Source organism: Vigna radiata, chromosome 3, assembly GCF_000741045.1.
Source record: "Vigna radiata var. radiata cultivar VC1973A chromosome 3, Vradiata_ver6, whole genome shotgun sequence".
Classification (NCBI taxonomy): domain Eukaryota; kingdom Viridiplantae; phylum Streptophyta; class Magnoliopsida; order Fabales; family Fabaceae; genus Vigna; species Vigna radiata.
The window spans coordinates 517413-541269 of NC_028353.1; the positions used below are offsets into that span (position 1 = coordinate 517413).

The window sequence follows — 23857 nt, forward strand, 5'->3', positions numbered from 1 at the left end:
CAATGGCAGCTGGGAATTATTACAAAAAAACCTAACTCTATAATGAAAAGTTGTTGTTACAAAACCATGCAATCATAACAACATTATTTAACACTGTTGTAATGTATGTTTGTCTTTCTTCAACATTTTGAAAGTGCATTATAGAATTAATTTGTTTGTTATTATTTTTAAATACATGTTTGTAAATCAAATAATAAGACTATTTTATTTAATAAGGTTGTCGAATAACAAATGACAGAAAATAATTATAAAAAGAATGTATTTTTTATATAATGATATAAATATATTAATACTACTTGAATAAAGAAGGAATTATCAGATCGAATTTTCACGTTAGAGTTAGAAAACATCCTTCTCTCTCTTCCTCAATGCGCACATAAATATTTTGTTTGACAAATGTAATTTGTTTAATATATTTTTCATATAAGTGGAAATGAACTTGTATACTTTTAATAATAAAATTTTAAACTAAATCAAACTGCATTAGATAACATTAGATTACAGATTATTTATATTTTTCATTACTGACTACTTTTTATCGGAAAACTTAATAAAGTCACCTTACAGAAAAAACCAACACTTAGACATCAAAATGTTAAGAAAACTAGAATAATACAAACGGATAGCAAAAACAAAAAAATAAAAACAAAAAGTTGGCATGCTAAATTATTAAGTTTGCTTTGGCATCTTAATATAAATTAAATACTTGGAATTAATTACATAAAAATGATGATAGTCATATCCATTGGGAAATTTTAGCATCTTTCCGAGAACAAAAGTTCATTACTCTGTTCCTTTCCCTCCAAAAATGTATGTAATGTATTGAACAGTTATGCAATTCAGTCGCAAAACTCAACCAAAGTATCTACTAGAGCTAGTCTAACTAGGGAGACATTTATTTAACATACAACATGAAACCATTACCAAATATATTACGTATCTTAAAGAAATCAGACGTCATAGCCAGATATTCCTACGGTTGAACAAGGATACCCACCAACGATAATGATAATGAATCAATTGCAACTATTCTTTTACTTCTCAAACAGTTAAGGATGAGTTCATTTCATTCAGTATACGGCAGTATCTATTATGGTCTGAGGTGTTTTTGAAGCCAGGAAGGAAATCTGTAAAGAACCTTAGAACCGCAGCAAGATGTTGAGAGTCGTTGGAAACAAATGCTGCCTCTAAGAACAATGAGGGCCGGATGGTATCCACCTGAAAATAATTCTTAAAACTAGTGAGCTTTAGTCTTTTGAAAATTAAACAAAATCATAAACACAAACATTGTCATACTTGTTTCCTTATTATATGTTCAATCACAACATAACCATAATAGAAGTAGTTTGATATTATATTTTTTGTACATCAGCTGGAACCGGAAACTAACCATTTACTATTAATGGAAATAAACATAATAAGTGCAAGATATATCAATAACTTAAGTATTCTTTCATTAGTGAAAGCTCACAGAATAATATTAGGACTGTTAAAGCAGGCAGTCTGGCCTGACGGATCCAGGAATTAAAAAGTGATAGCACAGCCCAACCCAATGTCAGATCAATAGATCATTTTAACTCATTTAAAAATAAAATTTAAATCCAAAATAAAAATGTACTTTTAAAATTCCAGTCATTTAATTAAACACTAATTTACATTTTTAGATTAGATAATTTGATTTAAAAATTATAACATGTGTATGTCCTAATAAACCAATATTACTTTTAATTTTTCTAAATATAATTACTATTTTAAAATACAAGCTGACAATAAATTATAGGCAGATATTTTCTGCACCCCATCATTTCTGGAACTCAATAAACAATTCCGGAATATTTTTTTTCCCGAAGTCAAACATTCCCCTCCTTTTATGGAAAGCAATTTCCGGAAGGATTTGATGGGGTGGGGAGAAGAAATTTGACAAGGTGGAGAAAGCAATTGCCTAACTTATAGGTCAACTAGGTCCAAAAGCCCATAAGGGCTAAATAGTCGGGGGGGGGGGGGGAAATAACTTAGTAATTCACTCTGTTCTGCGGAGTTTTTGGCCGGCACATTGGAACAAGTCTATTTAAACACCTATAATCAAAACATCTACTTTACTGATTTCCAAAGTATCTATCAGCAACGATATTTCCCTAACCATACCAACCAACTTCAACACCCTGTCTATGAACATAAAAAGTTTGTCGGCGAGGTTTCAATGAAATAAATAACAATATCTATACGCGATACCATCTTATAGAAATATAATGCATCCCAAAGAAATTGACGTGGTTCAATCACTTCAACTCAGTATTTAAATTGATGAGAGAGTAGGTGAAAAAACTATTTTAGAATTTAAATTTATCTTCATTTTCCTTTCACTTTCTCTCTAACAAACAAATGAAAAGACACTCCTTTTAGTAGTTTCTTTCTTTATTTTTCTTCTTTCAACTTTGTTAGAAATTCAAGGTGAGTTCGAAGTTTTATATTGGATAAAAATGAATAAGATGACTGGTATATAAGTAGAATGACCCATAAGCCAAATGTTTTAAGATTTTAGGTTGAAAGTAGCATCATTATCTCTTATATGGACCTGTTCACAACTCATTAGTGTCTCCTCTCAAAAAAACCTCAGTTGTATTAGAGTGATGATTCATCCCGGTGACGGCTTGGATGAGTATAGTATAAAGTAGGTGAAGAACCTAAAGTTTAAGGATTCCTTATTTTAGGAGAGAGTGTCCCATTGTAGAATGTCGGCACAAAGGATGACCACCACTACAATACTTGTGCTCGAGAGAGAGGTATTCCAATGTGGACAAGACACACACTTGAGAAAAAGATTGTTAGGAATTCAAGGTGAATTGGAAGTCTCCCATGGGGGTAAAAATAAGTAAGAAGACTAGTATATAAGTAGAAGGACATATAAACTTAATGCTTTAAGGTTTTTGGTTGAAAGTGGTATCTTAATCTCTTATATGGGTGTGTTCACTACTCATTGGTGCCGAACCTTCCCTGCTGTCTCTCCTCGGGAAAACCTCACAAACTTTAGTCCCTTCCAAACAAAGCATTAAGTGTGTTGGGATGGGTCACTTTACATTACTGAGGTGTGGAAATAACTAGACATGCCCATGCGGGCAAATGCAGAACTAGGAATTTCAGGAAATAAGCCTTTGATTATGGACACTCACTAGTCAAAATATTGACCAGTCTAGGCCATCACGGGTACTCTGAAAAGTAGAAAGAGTACACTGGGCCATCATATATTTATCCATCTGAATTTGCAATGAATGTTGGCTTCCGTTCTTGGAACATAAGGGATGAGAGTTTGGAGGAACATTCAATAAGGAATACACTGGGCTTTAACCTAGGTAGCCTGGAGGTGATGTTTTCTTCATATCCCAAGGATGAGGTTCATATACAAGATCTGGCAGGAATTTCTGGGACACTTGCTCTCTCCATCAAGTGTATCCTAATGCAATTTATATATGGGCGGACTAGCAATACAAGCTTCCTGTTTAACAGGTTAAGGGTTACAGGGAGCAGCTTCTGCAGGTTGACAGGTCAAGTCTGAGGGGTCAAATTTCCGAGTTTGTTTAGAATGTGGACGAAAGGGCATTTAGTGAGAAACAAAATCAGGTCTATAAAGGAGATGTGGTCTTATTGGTTTATATTAAGAGGCTTAGACTTCCTTGACCCACTTGCCACAAAGGAACCCTTTTAATCAAGGTGATTGATGAAGCCTGATCGACTGGTGGGGTTTCCTTTCCCTAAAAACCTACCAATATAGTGAGTTGTAGCTTTTTATTGCATAGGGATCCAGGCTCTCTTTCAAGATGGCATCCTTTGCCCGCTATCATGTGTGTCTGCTCAGGGTGAAGCACTAGGTGATGTGTACAAGATTTCTATCTGGAGGCACCTAAACCCTACCGTTAATGGATTTTGAAAACAGTACAACACCTATACTTTATTTTCAGCAAAGGACTCTCTATCTCCAGATGTTGGGAAATAATAACCTATCATATAGGGATAGCTGTTTTCTATAGCAACAATCTATCTCCAGATTTGGGAAATAATAACCTATCATATAGGGATAGCTGTTTTCTATAGCACTAGGTGATGTGTACAAGATTTCTATCTGGAGGCACCTACACCCTACCGTTAATGGATTTTGAAAACAGTATAACACCTATACTTTATTTTCAGCAAAGGACTACCTATCTCCAGATGTTAGGAAATAATAACCTATCATACAGGGATAGCTGTTTTCTATAGCAACAATCCATACAAGTATCAAAATTTCAACACGAGAGTCCCCAGTTTTCCATTATCTCCAGGATCTCTTTGCTATTTAAAATATTATATAATGACTACTTCCTATACCAGGAGTCGGCACAGTAAGAAGTTACCCTGTTTTTCCGTGCATATCTTAAGGCTTCAAGGTAGTATCCATCCTGCACAAGCAGCAAAACATAATCATGATGTAAACCTAATTGTCTCAGCATATCTAGACCAAGCTTCCTAGTTTGAGCACTCTGGCGACCAGATTCTAGGAGTTGAAGTGCGACTTCCTTAGATGGCTCCAGAATCTGCAACGAAAAGAGACACGTCTTAGAATCAAACAAATCATAATGAACATAAAAAGGCTTCCAACCTTTAGACTTATACAGAACTTTCTAACCTTGTTTAAGACAAACAACCCGAGCTCTGCATAACGTTCATTGCGAGCCAGAAGCTGAATAATTAATACATACACATTTGGGAGTACACGTATCTTTTCTGAATTTGCACTGTAACAAAAATAAAGAGCGAAGATTCAAAGTAGTGGAGGCAAAATTTTCTAGATCAAGAAAAATATAGCATAAAAAGCACAAGAATGTACATCATTTAAAGTGAACACCTGGTACAATACAACCGACCGAGTATATGCTTACATAACATCCTATATCAAGCCCATGGCTGGCTAATGGCAATTGTTAGTTTTCAGAATTTTCTGGACTTGCCTTATTTACTTACAAATTATGATTTAATGACAGTGGACCAAACAAAAATCCATTAGAATCTAGCAGCATTTATTGTTTATTATCTTTCTAGATAGTTCAGTAATTGTTTAAAATAATTCAATATTCGTCAGGAAGTTGTGATATAAGAAGTATTCTCTTGATAACAGTAGTTGTTTTTCATTATCTTAGTAATCATTCTAGTTAAATAAATCAATCTGGAAAGCAGAAAAGATACTTCAGCACATTCAGAAAATTCCCTTTCTCATTTTTTTCACACTAACTCAATAACAATAGCATACCTGTGAAGGAACTCAATAATGATAGCAACCAAGTAAGAAGGATCTCCAACCATCTCTTCATCAACAGGAGAAAAGACAAAGCTGTACATCTCATCTGGTGAAATTGCTGCGGTAGTAAGTTGGGATTCCTCTTGCCCAGATTGAAGAGATGGTTGCATAACATAAGCACTGTGGGCATCCTTTGAATTGTGTTTTGGATTTGCAGACTGAGACTCATCATCAGAATCCAAACTTGAAACAGTTGAAGCTTTATTAAGAGATCCACTGTCGACTCTTTCCATAGACTCATGAATGATTGATTTTCCAATTAAATCTCTTTCGATAGCAGATACCTCAGCACCAGTATTTTGATCAGCAGAAGTTGATGTCTTTTCTGGTTTCAGTCTCTTAAGATAGCTACCAGTTTTAATTGAATGGGAGTATGAGCTGACTAGTACATTTACAGCCTTGGCAACCACAGGCACAGGCCTGTGCTCTAGAATGAGTGTACGTGTTATACCCAAGCACAATTGCTTAGCCTGAAAACCACGGACGAGGGGACATTTTGTGCAAAAATTAATTATTTCAAACTTTCAAACAGACAAATAAGATTAGAATACTGTTAATAGCCTAGTTTTTGTTCTTTTTTTGTTTTTGTCTTTGTTTTTTTTGTTTTTTTTTTTGTTTTTTTGTTTTTTTGTTTTTTGTTGTTGACAAAATGACATTCCAGGAAATATATGTACAAAATCATTTTCTTAAGGAGCCAATTCAGATTATCTTTTTTCCCCCCATAATCACATTCCAGAGTTTCACTGATATACATTAATAAATAAAGGATAAAAGGAATTCAGTATTCTCATGTCTAGCATGAAAATTGCAAGGTGCTTCCAATTCCCAATAAAAAAGTTTAGAATAATTATGTTTAACAATCCTGAAACAGCTATGTAACACCTTACTTCCATAATTGAAAACCAGTATAGCTTTTCTTGTCATTAAAATAAAAATCATTCTTTTCATAGGGTAGATGATATCAATCCACTGTTAAATGTCCATTCAATGCGCTTTAGTTCTCATGTTGCACAGAGGGACAATAATAAGGTGCAAAGGTCCCCTAACTAAATGACTTGAGCAAAAAAGCATGAAGCCAAAGCTAATTTTATTTCAAGGACTCAAACTTGTTAAAGCCAGGGTGTGTGAAAAGAAAAAAAAAAAAAAAAAAAAAAAAACATGACACTTTTTAGCTTAGTACCTTCCATTCTTATTTAACATCTAGAAGTGAGAGGTTCTCATCCAGCAGGGTAATAAAACTTGCCAAATTTGATAAGCTAAGTTTATTTTAGGATCTCCATCAACACGAATTAAGCTAGCTACTGGAACTGCAATGGCAGATCCAACAAATAAAGTTTTCAACACACACATTTGCGGGCAGAATTCCAGTTACAAACTAATTACAAGAAAACCATCTTGAACTTACCAACAGAAATTGCTTCATTATTGAACTCACAAGAATTAATCAATTAGATGCATTGGTATGACTAGGCCAGGAGAAAGATACCTTGTTAGCTTCCAACCTCCGCCTCTGCAGGAACTCTAATACAGATGGGACCTCTGAGCTACTGGCAGAAATTGCCTGCAAGATAAATTATTCATGAAAAAAAGCATCTTATTTCAGTATTGAAAATATGCAGATAACTGACCTCTATGTCTAAATTGAACTTCCACAATAACTTATTGGCCACATCACACACAAGGTCAGGCACTAGGAAAGTCCATGCATTGGAGTATGTAACTGCTGCCTGATTACTCAAAATATTACTGTCAGAACTCTCACTTTCTCTGCCACTAGATTGAGATGAAGTGCTGGATCTGGGGAATCCCCTTAATAATAGAGGAAGTGGTGCAGATATTGGTGCTCTAGAATCTGCAAAGAGATCATAAAGTATAACAACCTTTGCATCAACTTGATGAATAAGAAGGACATTGTCGACCACACTCACGGCAATCCTGTTGGAATAAATTGGAAAAGAGCCCTGCATATACCATTGACATCAGTCAAATTTTTTCAAGTTCATAGTTCAATGGTGCATTACATAAATACTACTTTCATACAAGCTCTAGGATAAAATTACATACCCCATATGATCATATCATATCTTATTTGTGTAATTAGTTAGAATGCCTTTACTATATGGCACGTGTTTAACATAGTTATAATTGTCTTAGATTAGAAAGTAAATTAGTATATACATGGTTGTATTCTTGTATAGATGAGTAGCCCATAGAAAATTGTAAGAAATCAATGTGTATTATGTCTTGCATATGCTATGAGATATTTATGTGTGGTAACCTTCCTCCTTAAAATCTTTGAAAATTCAACCTTTGTTTTTTATTTTGTTATATTGATTGTAGGATTACTTGGAGAGGCTAAATGAGGAAGAATCGAAGAGATTTTCCACTCCACTCATTTTTGGAGCATGAAAACATGAGCATTGAAAGGAGATTGTTGAAATTTTCTTGCTGTCTAGTGTGCTAAAATGCCTAGAAGTTTGTTTGAACATCCAAAACCATGTAATGTGAAAATTTAAACTTTAAACATCCAAAGTTGCTTCTTGCTAGAACAATTACATCTATGTATCATCATTAAGCCTAAATAGGGTACAGTGTGCTAGATAATTTATCAGTTGTACCTATTGTCGTACCTTGCTCTGTACCTAGGTCTCTAGTACAACCCCTTAATCTTTCGTCATGTACTCTTGTATAAGCTTTTTAATTATGAATAGAAGATTATGAGAGGGATCTCTGAAGCCCTCCAAAATATATTTCTTTGCTTTTAATCTAAAGATGGTAACAAAGTAGGTCGATCCTGCTCTAATTGTCTCTGTCATCTCTGGCATAGTTTTCACCATCGTTCACCGCCTAGCGTCATCCATTGTCGCCGACTACCACAGTTTTTGCCCATGACCACTAGATTCGGAGTGCCTCTCCAAGCAACAACCAACCTTGCTAATGCTGGAGGCTAATTCTCATCCACATGTTGCCATGCACTCAACCTAAGTCTGTCACTACCAAGTGCTTGATGTCTATGTGCGACCTTCCACTCACCAGAACTTCATTGCACTGTTGTCACCAATGTCATTGGACCTTATTTTCTCTTATTTGCCCTTCCAAGCTTTGTTCCAACATAGTTTGAAGTTGGACCTTGTGGAAGTCACCCTAGGGCTTTCGTTTTTCCTTGTTGGTTCCTTGCTATTTTCGTCTCCTTGGTCAGCAATGGCTATTGGAAATGCTATTTCATTCTCTAGAAGTCCTTGCATTACTTTCAATAAGCTAAATGGACAAAATTATCTATGTGGGCTGCATCTATTGATGTGTGGTTCCTTGGCCAAGGACATCATAACCACCTTGAGCAAGATGAAAGCATATTTGTGCTGAAAAAGCTGAACAATGGAAACAAGTGCATTTCCAGCTATGTGCCCTGTTGTGGCAATCCATGGAACCAAGACTTCTGATATCCCTTAGAGCTTTCAAAACATGTTACTCCTTTTGGAAGAAAGCTCTAAACATCTACACCAATGATATCCAATGTCTCTATGATTATGCAAACAAGCTTGCATCTCTTAAAATGGCTAACCATTATATGATGTCCTTCATGATTAAAGCCCAATCAACTGTGGAAGAACTAAAGATGATCTTGGAAGTCGAATCTTTTGGACAAAATCAAGAAGAAACTTGACAAATATTATATAGTGATAATCATTCGTGCTTTACATCCAAACTTTAATCATGTAAGAGATCAACTCCTGACAAGTCACGAGGTCCTTTCCATGGATTGTTTGACTACATGCCTTCTTCAAGTCCCAAAGCCTAAAACTAAGAATGTTTATGAACTAGTGGAATCAAAGGTCATAGTCACAACACGAGAAAAAGGAGGACATGGCACTACAAGAGGGCATCCTCAGTGCATATAGTGTAGAAGGATGGGTCACACCCAAGAAAATTATTACTCTCTACATGGTTTTCCTACTATATTTCTCTGTTTTTAATCTTAATTTGGTATCAGAGCTTAGTAGGCTCCAGACCTTAGAATGTGAGTCTTGTCAACTATGAAAACATGTTAGATCTACCTTTCCTGAAAAGTCTTAAGCAAGGTGTTATTCTAGTTTTTCTATTATCCATTCTGATATCTGGGGTCTAGTCATGTCTCTTCTTTTGGTTTAAAGTATTTGTTACGTTCACTGATGAATATTCAAGATGTACTTCGGTTTATCTTACGAAATATCGTTCTGAATTATTTTCTATCTTTACATCTTTCTTGAATGAGATTAAGAATCAATTTGGTCAAGTAATCAAAATTTTCAAAAGTGATAATTCCACAGTGTATTTCTCCTCTAATTTCTCTATTGTCTTAAGTTCACATGGTATATTACATCAGTTTACTTCTCCTAGTGTGTTTGGTTGTTTGATTTGTTTATGACATGTCTCTAGGGTTGGACAAACTCTCTGCTCGTGATATCAAATATGTCTTCTTGGGCTATTTTCGTCTTGAAAAAGGGTATCAGTGTTACTCTCCTGAAACCAAGAAGTACTATATATCTACCAATGTTACATTCTTTGAACAAACTTCTTACTGATCTCCATCTATTCAAGATATCCATGTTATCAACATGTCCTTCCTATACTAGTGATTGAGTCTAGTATCCCTAGTGTTTTTGCCAATCCTAGTCTTACTCAGAGTCCTCTAGAACCATCATCTCCACCTATTGACATCCTCCAACACAGGACCCCAAGGAATAGTCCAGTTACTCAAGAACACAGTGAATCCTCTGCTTCAAATTCTTCTCCCTCATCACTCGATACCACAACTCCTCGTGAAGATAATTCAGGCTAGCCTATAAAACCCACATCCTATTTATAATTTTCTAAGTCAACACCCATTGTCACCTTTCTATTGTTCTTTTCTATCCTTAGTGTCTTCTATTACCATTCCTAAAAATGTGAAGGAAACACTTGATCATCCTGGATGGCAACGCGTGCGTCGTCTCCGACGTCACTGGACTCGTCGCGCTATCCTCTCCCTGGGTCTGGAATTGTTTCGTTGATTGGACCACTTTGGATTTTTACAGTTTGTTCTCTCCCTCCTCCAAGGCTTCTTCTGTTGTCTCTTCTAATTCCTCTTGTGCCGCCACTATGTCTGATCCGTCAGTCTAAACTAACTATGTCAATGTGAACTTGTCCATTGATAAGTTAGATGACACTAACTATATGACTTGGATATCAAACATTAAACTTGGCTTGAGAGTCAAGGATATCTTGATCATCTTACTCAAAGGGTGACTAATATCGCTCCTAGTGAATTTCCCCATTGAAAGAAAACTGATGCTTAGTTATGCATGGTTCTCAAGAATACCATTCACTCTTCTTTAAAACAAATGTTTCGTGCCCACGACAACTTTTCTGAAGTCTGGGATTAGGAAAATTATTATATATACACCAATATTACCCAATGTCTTTATGATGTTTGTTACAAACTTTTCAANATTGTTGCTCCTCAAAGTCAGGACTCTATAGCTGATTATTTGGATAAGATTCATGCTGTTGGAGCCTAAAAACAGGACTTGATAAATGATGAGATCTTCAAAANTAAAAACTAATNTTTAATCCTAGCTTTGGTTGANAATTGGGAATAGCTAAAGAAATAGGGTTTCAGTAGCACAAAAGGTCAAATTTCAAGGAATTGAATTTAGCTTAAAGTAGCATATTTGAGCCTGAATTGGTTGATAATCAATTGGATGAAAGCTGAATTTAATTACTCAAGAGAAAAGCAGAGAGGAATTGAACACTAGCTGCAGTTCATCATTGTTACATCAATTGTGATCTTCAGACTTGAAATTTGTGCTCTGCTTTTGCATTCTTTGTTCTGTTCTATTTTTAGAATCACTCAATGCAATGCATCTTTATTCAGTATTTGAATCTAATCCATGTGGGAACAACCAATTTATTACTTAATTCAACTTGGTTAGAAAAGTTTTCCAGATTGTTATGCAAACAAGAAATTGAGTGAACTTAAATAATAAATCATTCAGAATTAGAGAAAAACCAACCTGCTGTATTACTGCATCACGATATAGCCGATAGGAATGGAGCAGCATAGCAACTCTATCAACTTGTAAGCAGTATATCCTACCATAACTGTGGTTGATGGTTTTATACATAAAACGTTAAATAGGAAGCTTTCCTAATTATAAAGGTATAAGTTCGATGAAGTAAATAACTTATACATACACANTGACAATAAAGACATCTTCAGCTGCTAAAACAGGCTTATTATTTGCCTCAGATTTGGCCATAACCATCTCAAATCTTGGCAAACGAACAATATCTGCAGATGAAATCTAAGAAAGGATTGNTGTATTAGCCAAAAAAGAAATAGCACAGGAGCTGTATCAGTTGAAATTCTAAATTAGTACTCATGAGTCACAACAAGCACCATTACAGATGCTGCATTGACANGTGCCACTCTTTTCTAAATTATAAAGATATCTAGCCTTATTTTGAAAAAAAAAAATACTATTCTTCATGTTAAATATCTTTCTGATCTAACAATTACAAGAAAAAGAAGCAAGCAATACAAACTCTCACCTGAAAGCCATGGAATGTCTTGCACTGCATGCCAGAAGCAAGAAGAACCAATCGACTTTCATGGGTGTAAACATACCAACTCACATTCAGTTTCTTTGTTTGCACCAGTTGCAGTGATTTTGACTCTGAATTATAAGCATACAAGTCTAGACCGCTGTTTAGGAAGTTTTTAAGTCAGTATATACATAACAAAATGGAAATAAAAACATATGGGAAAGAGAAATATTGATAAAAGAGTACTTGGAAAATCACATAGAAAAGCTAGCTATTGTTGTTAAGCCCGANNACATTTAAACCGTAGACTAGAATCTCATAATTCTAATGTGGGTCTCAAGTCACATTCCAAAAAATTGGATCATAACACGTCTTGTTGCCTATGTGGTTGGNTGTGCACTAGCCCTTTANCTAGTCTCTGACAAACACTACAACGGCAGCTTCACCAACTCACATCACTTTTTTGCAGCTAAGAGACATGGTGAAAAGCTTTGATATTGATTAATAATAAAAGTGGGAGATTTATTCTAAAAAATATAGTTATGTTTGGCAGGTGTAAGGAGTTGTAGATCCCACATTAGAATCTCACAATTTAAATGTAGACTCACCAACGGCAGCATGTGCTAAGATTTTCTTCTTTCCGGTAGTGTTCTTTGAGCATTTTTGCTTTGTAGCAGTTGTCATGCCCTGTTACCATTTTTGCTTTCCAACTGTTGTCATGTTCTCTAACTGTCTTTTACTTTTCAGCAACCGCCATGTCTGGCAGTCATCGTGCCCTTTGACCATTTTTAACAAGTTTAACTCATGTTTTAGTTTGAGAAGGAGTGGTAAAGATATGATTTTAGATGATGAAACATATTGATGATTGATTGTTATTTTGACAAAGAGAAAGTCATGCTTGGGAAACATCTAATAGCTTTGTCATTCATTATTAACTTCGTCAACTTTGGCAACCAACTAACTAATATGTTTACTAAGTCTCTGAAGCAGTCTTGTGTTGATAACATTTGTAGCAAGTTTGTTTCATTTTATGCATATGCTCCAACTTGAGGTAGGGTATTAGAGATATAAGTTGATTATGTTAAAGATATGATTTAATTACACTAAATAGGGAGATATGATATGATTTGATAGGAAAATTTCTTATCAAATATTTCTCATTATTAGATATTGATTTTGTTCCTTATTATTATATCTCTTCACCATAAATAAGAACACTTATGTGTGTATCCAACTCACAGAATTCATTATATTCCTTCTTTGTTGCTCAATTCTAAATATGGCACCAACGTGGTACCATCCGCCATGATCTGTTTTGTCACTAATCCTGTCAACAACTTCCTTTTAGCAATATTCCATTGCTCAGATAACATGTTAGCAGGTTCTAGTGACAGACATCTGAAGGGTAGGGCAACCAAATCATAATGATCTGAAATAGATGACAGAATAAATAATTCACTAAGACTAAAATAATTCAAGTCTCTTATTACATTCAATAATTCAAATACGTTTATAAAAATGCTTGACCCAATGAAGCTTCTCACAAACCTCAAAAAATCGAAATAGATTAATTATCCTCTAAATTTTCAAGATATTGTAGGATTGCAAATCTCCGGCTAGGAAGCACTATTACTAGCATTTGTTGGGTTTCTTCTTAATTTAACAATCAGAATATGTAAAAAGTAGATGCATATCAGATCAACAAAGAATAGATGAATAAATAAGCTAACCATACCTTGTCTTAACAAGAACAATATCACACTGTTGACTATCTGTCCAAAAGAACCCAAGTATACTTTCTGATTCTGGCCTGCACNTATGGCTAAAAGTACCCCCAGTCTCTCTATCCCAAAACTGTATCTCATGGTTTGATCGCTGGATTGCTATTACCTTTGTGTCTAAAGAATATCGAATAGCTATAATAGGGNCTTCACTTATTGAGTCAGCGGTTGGATCAATTAGAGGATCAAANAGACTAACTTTCCATGAAAAGACCTAAATGATACAAACACATGCAGACAGTGTGATCATGTGATCGAATACAAAAATAGAAAAGTGAACTACCATTTNAAAACAATTCNAAAATCTGGATATACAATTCACCTTATATTCGCTAGACCTTAAATGTACGAAGCATATAACAACATAGTAGTCAATAACATGGTATAGTGAAGTAGTAAAGCCAAGCAGCCCTAAGCTGCTGTGGCATTATAAACCAATTTTTACCAGAGACAACACTATTTAATTTTTCCTTTTGGAGTAAAATTGTGATTTCAACCCCCATTTTGTAATGCACTTTTTGCTTCAGAAACATAGAAAGATTTGAAAACCTTTTGTTGACTAGTCAGCAAAAAATTACCTCTAGTTTGATAAATGTCCTTTCACACTTAACCAATGCACATAATTGTAATTTTACTGTTTTCTTTTATTTTTTTACTTCATTTCTATCTGCTCCTAGATTGATGATTATTATGTGCTTATTATTTATCATGAATTTCTTTAATTTTGGGATTTTTTGTAATTTATTTCCATGGGCAGTATAAATGATTTATATTGTATTAAAATAGTGTCCATCCTGCTAAACTTTTTTTTTTTTCTGGAGGCAGTATTGCTATCTTAGATTTATAACTACCACAACTGTGTATCATATTACCTGGTCAACTGTTGGAGAGAGTACCAACTTATTTCCATCATCATAAAATAATCCACTAGATCCAGGAACATTGCACCGAAGTGGTGGATAATGAATGTAAGCGTGTGAAAGACCATCAGATCCACTCAGACCTATATTAGGCTTTGAAGTTGATGCTTTTCCAGACATGTTATGTTCCGTTGTTTACACAATGTTTAGCGGATGAAAAATAACAACTGCAACAAAACTCCAAATTTTATTTTTTTTATTTAAACTAGATTGTAAAAGGTAAAAGGTAACGCATACATGATTAACAGGAGTCAAAAGTGCAGAAAGTTAAACCTTTGCCTGCAACAAGTTGTAGGACTTCCTCTTAAAGTTACGATTGAGAACTTCTTCCACAAAAACTGCTATTTGTCACCATCAAGCTTTCTAGTTTGCTTTTTCAGCAGCCCTCAGAACAAGGAATTAAGTGGGCTTTCACTTAAACCTTCTTTTTGAGCTGTTTGGAGGAATGTTTTGAAACATAGAAATGTCAAAAGAATGGTAACGATTATACATGTAGAAACAACAAAACGGTTTCAGCAACAGAAACAGGAGAGCAAAAAAAGTATAATCAGAAGCAGCTCTAACTCTCAAAAGTTATGATCCATTTAAGGGTATGATTGTTTAGTTTTAAAGATAGTAATCGTATGACACAGCTTTCTTTAAGAGCGTGTTTTTCAGAAGCTACTATCATTAACTTCTCATAAAAACACTAAGAGTAACATTTTTGAGGTTTCACTTTTTTATTTATTTAAAAAAATTACATAACTAATACAATCTGTCAATCGTATGTTTTCATTAAACAAGACTTTTGATTATACAAACTCAAACAAGCAGGCCCTAAATGAAGTGTGCAAAACTGTTTAGCTTCAGCCTTTCCAAGAATATTGCTAAAAGAGAAAAGCATATAAGCTATTTCTTTAAATTAAAATGTAAGAAAGAACATAATAACTGCAATGCCAGTTGGAGAATGCAATACCATATTCTGCATACAACTCTTTAGTGCCAGAAATTCGTTCACACACATATCACGCTCAATGTCTGGAACCTTCACTGCAACACAGCTCCCATATGCTTTTGCCTATTAGATGAGGTCTTAACCAAATCAATGTTTGTGTCTGTGTCCAACCATCAGAANATAGTACGGAAAAGACAAGAAGAGAGTAGGGAAGCACCTATAATACAACCCAGTNTATCTCTTTCCTAACTACCTAACCTCAATGATAATCGCGCTTTTAAAGCGTTTATCAAACTGATAAACTAAACTCGGTACTTCTTGCAATTGGAAAAATAAAATCAAGCAAACCATTTACCTAAGGTACAAACAAATTATATAAATTATTCTGTATAGGAGTCAAACCACCTAAATGATGTAACGAAAAGGTTCTACACACAATATTGCATCATCTAACCCAAAACCAAAAGCACATTTCTGGCTTGATCTATGTAAAACAAAATCAAACCTCGGATGCACAATTCACTANAATACGCTTGAGAGTAGAAGCAGTATTCTTCTTCTCCTTCATGTCGACAGCAGTGCAAAATCTACATAAGCCGAAATTAAACGCAAATCATCTGTAACCTACCAAAAAACCAAAGCAAAACCACATTATAAACATATNCGTATTTGCATGTTTCAAAGAAACTTACATTTACTTACTCAACCACCACCGCTAATAATAATAGCTTAATTCAGATTTCTAGAATCACATAGATTTTCACACCGAGAATATCAGTAAACGAAGAAGATAAAAACCCCTAAGGTACCTTCGCCCAATATGCTTGCACAAATAATCATGCGAGAATAATAGAAATTGGAAAAAAAAAAAAAAAAAAAAAAAAAAAAAAAAAAAAAAAAAAAAAAAAACCCATACGAGATGAAGAAAATCGAGAATCTGCATAAAGCACGTATTTATTCGTGGAAAAGGCGACTAGAAAACAATGGAAACGTGAGAGAAATTGTTTACCATCTCAAGAATTGGCCACATACATTCTGCAACAGAATTAATTGTAGATCACGAAGCGGGCTTATAGATATTCTTCTTTTCAATTCAATTCATAATATTAATAATGTATAAAAACGATGCTGCAGTGGAACTACCTACCAGTCGCATTGCTTGTGCTGCTAGTTGCGACTCACTGGATGGTTTTCCTTTCGTCCACGCTGCATTTCGCCCTTGGGCCCAATGGGGGAGCTCATATTGGGCTCGTCAGGTAATAGTAAGGCGGGTACTTCTTCCTGCATCCACTTTTTTCTTCCTGTACCTCCATAATAGTGATAATACCTAAACTACCCTCCATTAGTTATAATAAAAAAAAATTACTCCTCCTTATTTTTAATATTTTCTTCTAGAGGAAAATTCCTTTCGAGATATTTAATCTAGAAAATATAAAACAAATATATATTTTGGATTTGATGTTTCAAAAAGTATTTTAAGTCTGAAAGTATCTTTTAAATACTTATTTTGAATTTTTTTTTATAATATAAGGTGATTTGTTCAAAAAGTATTTCTAGATTTAAGAATTTTTTAAAATAGTTATTTGGTGATATGAAAAAAAATTCCAAATTGGAAATATTTTTCAAAACACCTAATCCTAAATGTATAAAAAAATCTTCTTGAAATAGTGAATGAAAAAAATATTTTTAAATCGAATTTTTTCTTTCAAATTGAGTGTTCACACCGCCTTTGCATTTTCATTTTCTTCATTTATTTCATAGTATAGGCAACACCTCCAAAGAAGGCAACAAGGTACATAAATTTGAAAATTAAGGACATGATTTTAATGGTGAACACTTAAATGAATATTAGAAAGTTAAACTACTTAAAGCACAAAATTGGAGTCATCTTTGATGTTTTTCTTATTGCTTTTGGCTACACAAATGTTGCACATAATCTCACACCAAGGATTAGAAAATTACTTATGGATTGTGCATAATCTCACACACAATAATCTTCTCTTCATTTTTGCAACACTCAATAAGTTTTATTAGGAAAAAGGTGCAACAAAGAAGGAGAGGTGCAATTGTGCACCGGGCAATGCTTCAAGGTTAAATATGAAGGGAGTTGTAGTTACACATGTTGAAAAATGAAACCCACATGCAATAATTAAAACATCAAAGAGGGTGTTCATTTCATGGTTTGGTTGGTTCAGCTTTCTGATCTTCATCTAAGTGTTCATCATCAAAATCATGCCCTCAATTTCGTCAAATATGTGTACCTTGTTGTCTTCTTTGGAAGTGTTGCCTATGGCGAGGAATGAATGAAGAAGATGAAGATGCATAGGTAGGAGTGGGCACTCAATCCAAAAGGATAAATTTAGTTTGAAAACATCTTTCACATTCATCATTTTGGGAACATTCTTTTATACATTCTAGATTGGGTGTTTCAAGATGGAAAAGAAGAAAGGGTGATGAATATATCATTTAGAGTTTTTAATATAATTTTAACAAGGGTTAAAATCAATATATTAGGTTTTATGGAGGTGTAAGAAGAAAAAAGATGCATGAAGTAGTAACCTAATAAGGCTCGATGGAACTTCTTGTATCTCATTCAATCCCCTTCACTCAATACCCACATCGACCCATATATATATATATATATATATATATATATATATATATATATATATATATATATATATATATTGTTGTTTTATCTTTTCACTCCAAGCATTTTTAAGTCACCATCATTCATTATTATTGGTCGGAGTACACATATTACACTCATAATTGATGCTCCTTTTTGTTAATATTTACTTGCTTGACTTTCAAGTAAAAAGAATTGTCATGCATAAAATGGATATCATTCACATTTTCAAAATATGATGGTTTATGTTTTGTAGATTTTGTAGTTATATTAACTTGAGTTTTTCTTTATCTATTCATTTAGCTTTGTCCTTATCTACTAGGACACAATGATATCATATATGCAAATGCAATTTCACATATGTGACTTTACTAACAATGCCAACCCCCATGAAATGATTCAAAATAACGTTAAAAATTTGGTTGTATAAACAACTAAAATGGCTACTCACATTATATGTTAGAGAATTTAAGTTTACTACATAACAAGCAGTACATCTAATGATATATCGTCAAGTTCATTTCTAATTAACTAATTATAGGTATACGGTAGATTGTGAGTAGATCTAAGTTTACAACAATAATGTTCATCATTAACATCAATACAACTAACTTGGTCATACTTTACAACTTTTTATGTAAGGTGTCATTAAATGAATGCCCTTTCACATAAAAACTCTTCAATAATGATACAAGATTATTACATTGTTCATGGTATTGCAACTATTACACAAGTTTAACATACTACTTTGAAGTACTTGCTTTAAGTTCTAGTGAATATCAAACCTACAAATTTAATACACATAATTATAAACAATTTGTATATATACATCAAGCACAGTTATTACTTGTTATATTTCCTAAATACGTCACATTTGTGTGTGCATTAACAAAAATTTTCATTTGCGAAACTACCCATATCATTCACATACTTAACAAATAATAGTCATGACAAATAAATAAAATTAAAACACACCCTTAAAATGGTGATATAATTGTTGTATATGTTTTCATTTTATAACATTTATCTTCTCTTACATGTAACGTTATTTTGAGACCTATTGATATAAATAGGATTAGAGACTAATCTAACAAAAAAGGAGAAAAGAAATTCAAAGAACAAATAAAAGAAGCAAACCAAATAAAAGAATAAAGAAAAATAATTCAAGCAAAATTCTAAAAGGCTTAAAAGAAGTTGGAGCAAAAGTAAAATGCCTTGTAAATTTTAGATATTAAACAATATTTTAAGAACACCAATACATATTCTATAATACTTAATAATTACACTAGTAAATGATCAAAAACATAAAAAAAAATAAAATTCAAGCACATATGATAATTGTAACTACCTCCGATGTTATTTTCATGTGCATGTGAAAGTTATTACTACTTCATATGTGTCTTCAATTGTCTTAGAGAAAATTTAATTTATTTTGATTCACATGAAGAGTTTTTACTTTCACATGTTACTTTCAAGTGCATGTGAATTAATTTATTCAAGCGATAAATGAAAAACTTTTAATTTTCACATGTCACTTCAAGTACATGTGAAGGTTCTAACTACTTCACATGTCTCTTCCTCAAATTATGGAACTTTTCTGTAACTAATCACATATGTCTCTTCTAAATCCAAGGAACCATCAATATGTTAATCAAGATTAGTAATTAATTAAGTGTTGAACATACGATTAGTGAAGTGTAATAATTAACTTAATTATTTTTATATTTAAAATTAAAATTTATCTTCCTTATTCACATGTCTTGTAATCTTTTAACAACTCTTCATTCTCTTTCACTCTATTGTAATTTGTTGAACTATTTTTAGTGAAAACGTTAATCATTTTTTACAATGATTAATAACTAGACGTAGATTCTTTCGAATCGAATCAGTATAAAAATCCGGTGTTAATTTTTCTATTCCCTACACTCTTTACATTTTGCGCATATTAACTCTTCGATAAATTTTCTCTAAGAAAATTAATTTTCTAAAATAGACCATCGTAACTTGATTTGTGACCGAACATGCTTTCCGATATCTTACTTTTATTCCGCTGCGCGACTCTATTTGGTATATCGATTATTACGACAACACATAAACTCATCAATTAAGTACATAGCTAGTTTCTTTTGCAAATTACTTTTAAAGAATACACTTATAAATGAAGTACATAACTAGTTTCTCTTACAAATTACTTTTGAGAATATACGAACTTTTTTATAAGTTATGTCTTTCACTAGTGCAAAAATAACGTATAACGTCACGCGTTCAACATCCAACCACTGAATAGCAACGCTAAAAATGACCGGTGACATTTTTGTAAATAAACGTAATTATTAAACGCGTTTATAATTGTAATTCAACGTAAAATGATATAAAACGTTGAATGCCCTAGCGATAAACATTAAAAGGTTAGTGAATTCAATAAAAAATTGAGCGGAAGATTGAAAATTCATTCACTTTATCTTAGCGCGTGAGACCCTCTTCTTTTCTTAAAGTTTTCTCGAACAAAGTTTGACGACCATCACATGTAATCTTTCTTTCATTTGATACAAATGTATGTTAATTAACTACTTTATGTATATTTTCGTTTGTTTTGACCGATTATTTTTGTGCTCTTATCCTTTATTGGAGCATTATGCTTTTTCTCTCACTGGTAACGACACTTTATTCCGATGAAGCCACCTTTTGAAGGTTAGTTTTCGTTTTCGTTTTGAAGAACTTATTTGTTGAACTTGTTTGTTTTTTTTTTTTGTTGAACTTGTTTGTTGTTGTTGTTTGGTTGAACTTGTTTGTTGTTGTTGTTTGATTGAACTTGTTTGTTGTTGTTGTTTGATTGAACTTGTTTATTGTTGGTTATTGTTGTTTGTTATTGATACTAATGAAATACCAAAAACTAAAATTGGTTGTTTTCTGCTTTTCAGTCTCCTAGAGTTGTAAAAAATATCACAATAAATTAAAAAAAAATAAAAAAATTTGATTAACGTCATATATTGATAAAATTCGACGTTAAGTTAACATCGTATATTGACAAAACTCGACGTCAAATTGACGTTGAATTTTAAAAAATTCGACGTCAATTTAACGTCTCCTGATATGACGTCATTTGCAAATTCGCCATTAAAAACCCAAAATATTCGACGTTGTATGCAATTTTTGTACTAGTGTTTTAAAGTAGTGAAAATGTCTTTCTATTACTTTGGTTGCTATTTTGAAAGACTTTAGATGGCAATTCCTTATTATATTTATTATTTTTCCTTATTATATTTATTATTTTTACATTTTTTTTCAAAGGGGATCATCTTCATATATCTTTTCTTTGACTAATTTCTATTTTTTTTAATTTTTCTTATTTTTACATAGATTATGATATGTTGTAAATTTGGCTCACCATAAATACATGCTTCCATAAGCTTTGAGTTATTCCATACAATTTTAAGTTTGGAAACACCTTTCTAATTGGGAAAATCCTTCTAATCTTCTAAGATTTACAGCATCCAATACTATTTTTCGCTAAAATGTAATGTCTAAAGCAAGTGTTCACAAGAAACCAATGGAGAGTAGCACATGGAACTTTTGAATATTGAAGAAATTAAAATCGAAATGCATAAAATTTGGGCAGTTCTTAAAAATGGGGTGCAGGAAGAATATAAGGGGTGAATGAAGTAAAAACCCAAATTTTGAGATAAACTGTGGACCAAAAATACCGACCCGGACAAAAAGAATTGGTACTAAGCGTTTCAACTTCCAAAATAACTCAATTACTAGACTACACTATACATATACTACTTTATAATTATTTTATTTTATTTACTACCCCTTTGAAATTTGAAGTGATTAGCTTTTGTAAAATGAAATTTTATTTATTTTAGTCCCTATAAAATATTTTTTTATATTTATTTTTCTAAAATTTTAAATTATTACAGTGCTCCTTAACATTTATTTTAAAAAACCTATATAAAATTAACAATAGTAGTTCCATTTGAGATGTTTAGTAGCATATAAACAACTAAAGGATTTCGTATAATAATACTGGAAAAAGTAGTAATTTAATCAGAAAATATAAAATAAATTAAAAAAATATAAGGAACAAAATTAAAAACCTTTATTTTGCAAAAACCGAACGTATGCTTAAAACTTTGTAAAGTTATAATTGAGAATTATAAAATAATAAGAAAAACTTATACTTCTATAATTAATAATATTAAAAGTATATGTAAGAAAGTGTGTTTGAGTGTATATAATTTTTATTTCTAAATTTATCAGCCTCAAACCAACATTAAGGAAAATAAAATCCACTAAAGATTTAGTTACCTTTCATTCTAAAATAGATTGATGTTATTGAGAAATTGTGAATCATCTAAAACAAATATTTTGAGAAAGTGCAGTGAATGAGTTACCTATAATATCACAAATGAGTCTTTAACATTGGGCCTAATACATTCTTTAACATTAGAAGAGTTGACTTTTTTTAATCACATTGAATAAATAAGATTAATCCCCTTAATTAAAATTACTCGAAGTCAACCATTCTATAAATTTGTAAAAGTTTCTTAAGCATTTCCATTATAGAACTTTTGAAATCCAAACATAAAAAAATTAAAGAATCACTAAACAATAATTGCTTGATATGAAACAATCTTCCAATCAATTTAAAAATCCAACAAATTTGCATTAATAATAGAATGATGGAATTGCCCACACAAAGGCCATCAATATCAAAGATCTTTTGGCTTCTTGACTCGCAACTAATCGTGGTGGTAAGGTTCACCATGATGATTATGACCAACAATGGCAAGTAACATCCCACTTCGCCATATCTATCATATGCCACCCTTTTTAAGTAAAAAATAGTGATAATATATTTCAAAAAGAAAAAGTTCTTATTTTATTTTTGTTTGAAGAAAATATGCTTAATTATAAAACGGGATTATTCAAGCGTTGACATCTCGCGTTGTGCTTTATTTCATGTACCAAATAATTCACTATTATACATCCATATATAGATAAGAAATTGCTATAAACTAGTTCGTCAAGAGTTATGTTATTACATGTTGTCAGTCTTGTACACAAAAGTGATTCATAAAATTTAGAGTTTGGCACAATAAATCTTGTTTTAGCTTGAAAACAGTTGTGGTATTATAGTATTCCATTAGTTCAACTTAATTATAAAGAAATTAACATTATTTTCAACTCAATTTTAAGACAATAAATCTATTGATTTTATGAATGCATAATGTTAAGATCAGATTTGAATTTGTAAGAAAAAAAAGTGTATTTCATTTAGCTTTTGAGTTTTGAGATGCATTATATGATGCATGTGTAGTCTATTTAGGAAGATGGGTTTTGTTTCAACCACTTTCCATGAAAGGGCCCCTCTAAACTCTTAACCATTTAAGATAAGAAAAGGTGAATAAGTTAATGAGGGGGAAAAGTCAGGAAGGAAGACTAAGGCACAGTGCAACAGAATCTACTTTCTTGCTTCTTTAGGACCACTATGAAATGCCAGAAGACAAGGCACAGTCATAAAAAGACCTAGCACTGCTTCTCAATTATGACTGGTATATCTATAGGCACATACAAAACCTATGCCACAAGAAAGAAATTTCAAACTCGACTATACATATGCTATTATGCTACACACATGTTACAAACATAATCATTACTTCTCAGAAGGGCTAGTGAAAACCAGCCAAAAAGCTG

The 23857-nt window shown here is 32.7% G+C and overlaps 1 protein-coding gene across 3 annotated transcripts; it reads right to left on the reverse strand.

Annotated features, from left to right (window-relative positions):
• Positions 1 to 694: 694 nt before the first annotated feature.
• On the reverse strand, positions 695 to 16145 carry LOC106757588 (uncharacterized protein C18orf8 homolog). Of its 3 annotated transcripts, none has more exons than XM_014640273.2 (13): positions 16034 to 16145; positions 14868 to 15027; positions 14547 to 14761; positions 13629 to 13888; positions 11900 to 12053; positions 11543 to 11652; positions 11362 to 11449; positions 6958 to 7290; positions 6816 to 6890; positions 5282 to 5799; positions 4661 to 4769; positions 4389 to 4568; positions 695 to 1218 (listed from the first exon to the last, which is right to left on the reverse strand). In XM_014640273.2, the coding sequence occupies exons 3-13, from the start codon at positions 14712 to 14714 to the stop codon at positions 1042 to 1044; spliced, it is 2172 nt and encodes a 723-aa protein (XP_014495759.1). In that variant the 5' UTR covers positions 14715 to 14761; positions 14868 to 15027; positions 16034 to 16145; the 3' UTR covers positions 695 to 1041. The 3 variants fall into 3 exon arrangements, with proteins under 3 accessions (XP_014495759.1, XP_014495758.1, XP_014495760.1); XM_014640272.2 differs by having other exon boundaries at positions 695 to 1230; XM_014640274.2 differs by lacking the exons at positions 14547 to 14761; positions 14868 to 15027; positions 16034 to 16145 and adding an exon at positions 12502 to 12611 and having other exon boundaries at positions 695 to 1230; positions 13635 to 13769.
• Positions 16146 to 23857: the final 7712 nt, after the last annotated feature.